Below are 8,541 nucleotides of genomic sequence, written 5' to 3'. Positions count from 1 at the left end.
CTGGGATTGAGCAGTTAAGGAGATGGATAGTAGACAGCAAGAGCCAGGTCTTTCACTGTTGGAGTGGGAACTTACAGATAAGGGGAGCAGGCTAGAATGACCCATGTGGTAAGGGATTAGTTGGAGACATCAGTATGAAATCATTTAGCTTAATGTGTATATATATGTGTGTGTGTATATACACACACACACATGATGTATAGAGAGATATAGATATGTGTATATATTATTTCCTTGCTCTTCATGCTGAGGGATAGGAAGCAATGACACCCCAGTAGCAATGAGCAAGCCTAGCACCCAGTTGGGGACACTAAGATTTGGTTTCTAACACCATCTCATATTAATAGGGACCAGGGCTCCTTGGGGCAGTGGCCGATTCCAGAACTGGAGCAGAGAATGTGTATACACGGTGAGCCTGGAGCATCTTACAGAGCCAGAACATAGTTCTTTAAGGAAGAAAAAAGGCACAGCGAAAGAGCTCCCAAAGGCCAAAGCTGAACAGTTGGAGCAACAAAATAAAATATTGGATTATATAAGTAATGAGTTATATAATAACATAGGAATTATAACCCAGAGTATAAAATAACCATGAGTACACACTGATAGATAAACGATTGAATAAATAAATGAGGAGACTAGAGGGCGTGGGGGCGGGGAGGAGAAGGATAGGGAAAGGGAGCTAATTAGGGACCTGTGGTCAGGACAGCGCTGCAGACGTGGAAAGAGGTGACAGCCTTAGAAACACTGAGGCCGAAGAGCACATCCTAAAGCTTATCTACTGTGGGACTCAGGATCTGACGGGAATTTCTGCCAGGTGTTTACCTTTTCCATAGAGGGAGCTGAGACGTGGCCTCAGCTTAAGAGTCTCGCGAAAGGTGCGAGGAGAGGGCAGCCTGGCTGGGAAGGGTCAGGGGAAGAAAGGTGGATGAGACAACTGCAGGGAAATGACTGTGAAAGAACAGTTTACATCTTCATCAGGGGAACTAAAAACCAGTGCATTTAAAACTCTTCAGCACAAAAGGAATAAAAAGCCCCTACCTTGGCTGATGCAGACGCAGGAGTCCATTAAACTTTGTTTTAAGAAACTAAAAACTTCTAAACTATATTCATGGTTTAAAAAAAAGTTCCAAACTATTCAGAAGGGTATAAAGTGAAAGAAAAGGAGAAATTTCTGGCCATATTCTCTAATCTCACTTTCTGCCGATAAGTAGAATGAGTAGTTTCTTATTTATCCTACCACAATTTAGTTTACAAATACATGTAATTAAAACTCACACTCATTAATGAGGTCATAGTATATAACTTTTACAGTTTGCTTTCTTCATCCGCCAATATGTCTTTCTATAGCCATATATTTAGATTAATTTTAAAGAGTGTATTTAATTAACTGCCTATCGATGGAGATTTCATCCTTTTATTCTTTGGTTTTAGCCATTAGAAGCAGTGTGAAGTGTACACCCTTAGTGTCCCTGTGAATGTATAGCTGTGCATATTCATGGAGATGGAACTACTAGGTGGCAGGTCATGTGCATAAACACTGACCCAGGGCCTTCCCTAGTGAGTGAGCATGCCTGCGTCCCCGCTCCCCTGTCAGCACTGCAAGTACTACCAAAGTTTTAATCCTAGCAGTCTTATTGGGAAAATAGGATCTCGCTGTCGTACTATTAATTTGCATTTATTTATGATTTTGTTCATGTTTTTTCGACATTTAAAATTTCTTTCCATAAACTCTTTGTTCACGCCTTGCCCCATCTTACTGATCGGTGAGAGCTCTTTGATACTATTAAAATTTGTCCTCTGTCTCCTCCACACTATAGCAAACTTTTTCCAGTGTATCATTTGTCTTTTGACTTTATTTCATGCCATGTATAAGTTCTTGATTTTTATGTTAGATTGATAAATATTTCACCTTACCGCTTCTAGAGTTTGGTATCATGCTTGGAAAGGACTTCCCTCAGAAATGATTCTTCAAAGAAACATAATGTAAAAAAGGATAATGTCATAAAATCGAGATCGTATAAACAGTGATTGAGCAATGGTTGAATGAAAGAAAGTTGTGAGACAAAACCACATGCGTTGTTTTTTAGGTTTTCTCATGGAGTTTCTCAAACAGATGGCAGCCTATCTCCAAGCTAAAGAGACCTGTGATACGGGCACTCAGACAAGTCCGAGCACTCAGACATTACCTAGCAAGGATTCTCTTGGTAATTGTAGCCTTCTTTCATAATTTCAGTTCTTCTGTTTTCTTTTGAGTGAAGGAAATGGGCTGCTTTACCGCGTTATGTCAGTGGTCCTTGGCCGGGAAGGGTGCATGCTGTAGGCGCCTGGCAGGGGTGCATGCTTTCTCTGGTGTCATTGCTGGAAGGGACCAGGACCTGCTCTCCAGTGCTTCTCCTCCCTTCGTGAGCGCCGGGGCTACACTTTCCAAAACCCACAGGGATGCAGAGGCCCACATTCTTGTTTGTTGGCTTGAACCTCGAGGCTCTTCCCTGTGTCTCATCTCACTTTCATAGCCACTAAAGTGAGAAGACACTAGACTATTCGCGTGCCGACAACTAGAGGCGTCAGTGCCCTATCCCTTCGTTCTATAGTTGAGGAAATGGCAGTCGCCAGCGGGAGGAAGAGCAACTGAGAAACACCCAGTCTGGGTCAGAGCCGATGCTGGAGTCCAAGGTCTCCGGTCCATGATGCCGAGCGTCTCCCGCCGTGCAGCCTTTCTGCAACACCGTCCTGCGCTTTAGGTGTACGCTCAGGAGACCAGAGAAGGGAAACTGCTGGCTAAAACGGTGTGATTAGTCGATTTCTTGGCCCTCCCTTACTCTTCGGGAGCAATGGCGCCTTTCACTTGTAACACAGAAAAGAGTTCAAATATTTTAACCTATTCCTGCCGGCCGTTTTTTTCCTGCACACGCTTTTTGGTGGGCGTCGGTATCATTCAGGGTGAGACTGTGCTCCAGGTCCAGGTCGCACTCTGCTGCATGGTTGTTTCCGACCCACATTTGGTTGGAGGGCTGCAGGTCTACTGGAATGAGAGACGATCAGTAGGCCTGGCTTTAGTCCCAGCTATGCCGGTGTGCAGTTGCTTAGCTGCCCGGGAGTCACTTTAACTGTGTGGGCATCTGTGTCCTTCCCTGTAAAGTGATAGACTTAAAACACGTGATCTTTGATTCATTTAAGGTCAGCGTTTTGAATATGTGAGTCAATTTACCCCAAAAACCGATAAAAGAACTCTGCCTTGGCACTTAGAGACTGGAAAGAGATTCTAATGTTTTCTGACTTAAACTATATTCTTTGCTTGCTTTCTTTTCCCCTGACATTTTATGATGAAAATTTTCAAACATTGAAAAAAGTTGGAACAGTTTTACAGGGAACACTTGCATAACTAGATTTCACCATTAAATGTGTATAATAGTTGCGTGATCACTTATCCATCCATTAATCTAAATTTTTTGATGTACAGACATTTCTGCACTTTCCCCTAAATACACTCTTTTATACAGACCTGTGGCCTCTTGGTCACCTTATCACATTTCTCTATCCTAATTTTCTGTGTTTTTCTCAATAGCTGAGAAGCTTCAAGTTATTGATGATCAGTTTGCAGATACTTACCCTCAGCGACTAAAGTTAGAATCTTTAGAAATAAAGTTAAATGAGTATAAGAGAGAAATAGAACAGCAGCTTCAGTCAGAAATGTACCAAAAGGTAAGTTTGTCTTGTTGCTATTAACAAAAGTGATATTTTGGACATGGTTCCCTAGTGTAGCGGTTAGCACATCTGCTTTACACGCAGAAGGTCCTGAGTTTATGCTCCAGTGGAGCCATGGTCCATGGTCTGTGGCCATGCCACCCTGAACAAGCCCAATCCTGTCTGATCTCGGAAGCTAAGCAGGATTGGGCCTGGTTAGTACTTGGATGGGAGACCACCTAGGAAGACCAGGTGTTGTAGGTATAAAAAAAAAAAGTGATATTTTTCTTTGTTTTCTCATGTGTTAATCTTAGGTATATGGGAAACTATTTAGAATCTTATTAATGAATGCAATACTCTTGTGCATATTATTTTTCCTTCCAGTTGATGTCATTTCTTTTTGCCTTTTGAATGAATCTTACAGGTACAGTGAATGAGATGAAACTAAAGATGAATTAAACTGAATATATTGAGAGCATTAATGTTAAACCTAATCATGGGGAATTTGTTATAATTTCTTTACTATAATTATTGGTATTAACAGTTATTTGTGCTCAATTGGCAGATGAAGTATTTAAAAAATACTGAAATAGCAAAACTTTTCATGGAAGAGAAAAGAAAGTATGAGAAAGAATTAGCTGAGTTCCGGAACCAATTTGAGAGAACTCGTCAAGCAAAATCTGAAGCCCTCATTTCTCAGGAAAAGATGACCCTTGAGAGAATTCAAAAGCACCAGGAGGTAATATTTTAAAATAATTTTTTGGGTGGTTATTTCCTGCAGCGGTTAGTAGATTGGCTCAGGGTCCAGGAGCGAGATGGGACGATTGCTGGAACAATCTGTGGCACAGGGCCCTAGAGGACCAGTAGGGGCTGGGGTCAGGAGCAGAAGTGGAAGGATCGGCCCTGAAAAAAATACGCAGGCTTCCTTCCTTCTAGGCTGCTGGAGGGAGGAACCATGGATGGGAACGTCTGTGTCGGGATTGTGAGACACAGTGTATGAGAGGCAGACTTGAGGGTTAGGCAGCAGCTTCGAGAAGGCCCAGAGGTGTGGAATGGTTCCGATCAAGCTGTGTCGAGGGCCCTGGAACTGTCGTAGACCAAACCAAGTGGTCGTAGGTGATTGTTCTGCTGTAGCTCTTGGGAGGATTTACAAGGTCAGTGAGGGCAGAAAGGTAGGGATGCTTGGGGCGTGGAGCTTTATAGAGCTGAATTTATTTGACTCGAGAAAGGCAGCCTGTTTAATTGGAGGCGTTGGAGTTTGGCGAGACTGGGAAGGGAACCAGAGAGGAGGGTGGATGGCTACTAACCTAGGGGACAAGACAGGGCAATGTGGCAGTCTCAAGGACATCAAGGGATAAGTCTGGGACTACGGACAGAAGAATAAGGATGGACCAAGAGGACAGAGTTGCAGCTTGAGGTTTCAGGTGAGGATCGGAAAGAATTCAGTGTGCTGCCGTCAGAGCAAAGGTGAAGGTCCCTGGAGTGGAGGAGTCTCGGGCTTCGAGGCTCATCCCTGTTGCCATTTGATCTTGTCACCCAGGAAAGTGACCGGACAAGAAATGGAGAGGTTGAGGAGTGGCAGGGGTACGTTTTGGCAAGAGAGGTTGGGTCTGCTTCCTTAGGAGAAACAAGTTCCTTTCCCAGGGGAGTTTCAGACCAAACTGGATGTGGGGCATGGTCTCCTCTGCACAGGCAGAACCACTAGGACCACGAGATGTTGGAAATGGGTTTGTCCTCCCAGCCTCCACCCTTGCTTAGGGCTTCTCCGTGAGACCCAGTCATTTAATGGTTATTGCACCTCCTCTACGATTTTTATAGCATTTCTGAGAATTGGGCTTTTCAGCTCTAAAAATGTCGGAAGCACAGGTCTTTGAGATGTGTTTGGCCTAACCAGTTCATCTTCAGGATGCCTAATCCCATCAACCATATAGTTAATGCCTGAATCCCCATCTTGTTAACGGATTCTCTGAAGGCTGTGAGGTTGTCATCATAAAAGGTGCCATGCCTTTATTCCACACCTGGAATGCCCTTTCCCTTCTCTCCCCGGATAAAACTGTCCTGTCCTTCAAACCCCAGCCTGAATGTCACCTCCTCGTGATGCCTTCCCTGATTCCCATAGAATGACTCGTTCCAGCACGGTTCCTGCCGTGCAGTCTGCATGGACTTTGGTTATGAAATCACCTTGTTCCACGATTGTCTCTCTCTCCCTGAGTAAATACTGGATTTTTTAAAGATGAGGACTGTATCTGTTCATTTCCTATATCCAGCTCTCAGTGTGTTCTGACATATGATAGCTATTCAGTGAATCCTTGCTCAGTGAACACACGTGAAATTGTGGCTCGTTGGTTCTGGGGTTCCTACAAGCTTGTTAATGCCAAGTCAGAATGGCCTCTGAATTGAAACTTTCCGACACCAACTGCCAAACCTTGGGGGTTCTATTTTTATAAGTTTTATTGCTGATACACATTTTGTTTCTTTCTTTATTTATTTATTTTTGCTGCAGAACATCAAAATTTAAGTGTCTGAGAGATGTTAATTAACTAAGAATGATTAGACAAGGGATGTTAGGAATATTGGTTATATAGCTTATCAGTTATCAAGTGAGGGAGTAAATTTCTGTGTAACTAGAACAGGCAAAATGCATATCTCGAATGGAACCTCTTGAAAGTGATTTACTTTAAATTGTCTGTACTTTGATTGTTTTCTGGAATTTAGGAAGCAGTCTATTAGTTCAAATCTGTTTTATTTTCTTTAGCTTGCTCGCTAAAAATTGATGCTTTTCTGTACAGATTGAAACAAAAGAAATTTATGCTCAAAGGCAGCTTCTACTAAAAGATATAGATTTGCTAAGAGGCAGAGAAGCAGAGCTGAAGCAAAGAATCGAAGCTTTTGAATTGTAAGTAATATGTGTTCGTTTTGGATATTCAGAATGAATGAGATTAAAAAGAACTAAATATGTCTAAATATTCTAATGTTAATCGCCAAGTAGAGTTCTTGGTTATAAAGGTGATGACACCTAGCTTTAAAAGGCACAAGTTAAGAGAAACGGAGACTAGGGTTTTGCTTTTGAAATTTTAGACATTGTGATGAAAAGCAGAATGAGACCATCATCAGGCTACAGTAAGATCAGACAAATAATTTGAAGAGGCTAATAATGTTTTAACAAATCATGTTTCACGTTTATGTTCAGTCAGTCAGATCGAATGGTTGCATGTGCATATAGTAACTGAATTTCAGATAGCCAGACCTGCCACATTTACCTGCTCTGCTGTCAGAGGAAATACAGTGGCTCTCACTTGACTTGTGCTGGGTGAAACTATTTATTGTGATGTGTGTGTTACTTTTTTCTAAGTGCTCACAAATGTTTCATTCTTCAAATCTTACCTGTCTAGTTTATGGAGTAAGCTTTCTTTCTCATTAGGTTCTGCTGTTAATTGACACAGATACTGCAGGAGTCTTACGTCATTGAAGGGTTTGTCTCCGTCTTCATGAACGTCCTGTCATTTATGTAGACTTGATTCATTTGATTTCTTCTCTCTGCCTACCTTACTCTCTTTGAAAAGGAAAGTAACAGAATTTGAGTGGAGATAGTTCCACAACCCCTACTCCTCCCATCCAAGCATATAAACACAATGTAATTTTTTTTGACTTTTTTATTAGTTTCCAGTGTACAGCATGGTGATTAGACATTTATATAACTTACGAAGTGATCACTCCGATAAATCTAGTACCATCTGACACCATATACGTTTATTACAATAATATTGACTATATTCCCTATGCTGTACTTTACATCCCCATGACTTTTACAACTGCCAATTTGTTGAATCTCACAGTTAGAAACAATGTTATGGAAGAAACAAGCACTCAGGTATACTAACTTAAGTTTGAGCTATAGCTTTGTAACTAATAAAATTCTTTCACTAATGAACTGATTATGGCCATGTAGCTCCTGAAACCATTTTTTAAATGTGAATCGTGTTCTGTGAAAAAAACCACTTTGGCCTTGTCACTTCACACTCCCTCCAGCCTGGTGGCACTGTACAGCTCCATCTGCTAACTAGGTCAGTTCATGAAATAGATGGAGGACTTCTGGCTCTTTCTGTTTACTTCCCAGCGGTGACAGGCATGTAACAATTTTAGTCTGTGGGGCTAAAAACACATTATTTTTTCCCCCTTAAGTCTTTACTTCAGGTATTGTAATTTTCTATTTGTTTTACACCTTTATGCTAATTTCAGGGCCCAGAGGCTACAAGAAGAAAAAAATAAAAGTGTGACTGATGCTCTTAGGAGACGGGAGCTGAATATAAAGAATATTGAGGAGACCTATGACCAGAAGCTGAAGAATGAAATTCTAAAGTAATTATTTGATGTTTTTAAATAAGTAATACGTTGAAATTAAGTTGATGGAAACACGGCAACACTAATGAAGTAGATAAGACCATCGTTTTATGACAAAAGTTAATGTTTAAAAAATACATGTTTTTATTGACAGTCAAGCCTATCCCATGAGGATTTGAGTTAAGATAGTTTTAAAAAGATACAGTACAGAGAATAGCATCGTCTGCTTGTTCTTACTCGTAGCTTCTCTAACATGTACCGACCGAGAGCCTCTGATTTGCTTTAATTTTTAGGGCATGTTGCTGTGCTGATAAGCTTAAAATTGGAATTATAATCACTTTTAGTTCTCTTTTTCTCTGCCTCACTAATACTGCCACTAAGATATCTAATAATTTATAAATTATTCTGGTTATAGTATTCGTTAGTAAACATGTATCCTGTATTCCTTCAAGATTCTATAGAGCCAGAATCAAAAGAAACAAACTGAAATTAACTATATAAAGCAAAAAAATGATG

General features: G+C 41.0%; 1 protein-coding gene and 1 pseudogene across 4 annotated transcripts in view; both read left to right on the top strand.

Moving 5' to 3' along the window:
• The window catches only part of OFD1 (OFD1, centriole and centriolar satellite protein), a 44,131-nt gene that overhangs the window by 10,293 nt on the left and 25,297 nt on the right, over positions 1-8,541 (top strand). For all 4 annotated transcript variants that reach the window (XM_025046593.1, XM_025046592.1, XM_025046595.1 and 1 more), the window contains 5 exons: positions 2,088-2,204; positions 3,566-3,702; positions 4,250-4,423; positions 6,474-6,580; positions 7,924-8,043. In XM_025046593.1, coding sequence (XP_024902361.1) covers positions 2,088-2,204; positions 3,566-3,702; positions 4,250-4,423; positions 6,474-6,580; positions 7,924-8,043 — 655 coding nt within the window. The remainder of the gene's footprint in view (positions 1-2,087; positions 2,205-3,565; positions 3,703-4,249; positions 4,424-6,473; positions 6,581-7,923; positions 8,044-8,541) is intronic.
• On the top strand, positions 3,830-3,948 carry LOC112479507 (annotated as a pseudogene).

The sequence above is a fragment of the Pteropus alecto genome, unplaced genomic scaffold, assembly GCF_000325575.1.
Source record: "Pteropus alecto unplaced genomic scaffold, ASM32557v1 scaffold23, whole genome shotgun sequence".
Classification (NCBI taxonomy): Eukaryota; Metazoa; Chordata; class Mammalia; order Chiroptera; family Pteropodidae; genus Pteropus; species Pteropus alecto.
Note: the sequence above shows the minus strand (reverse complement) of the source record. Positions and strands in the feature narration are given on the sequence as shown.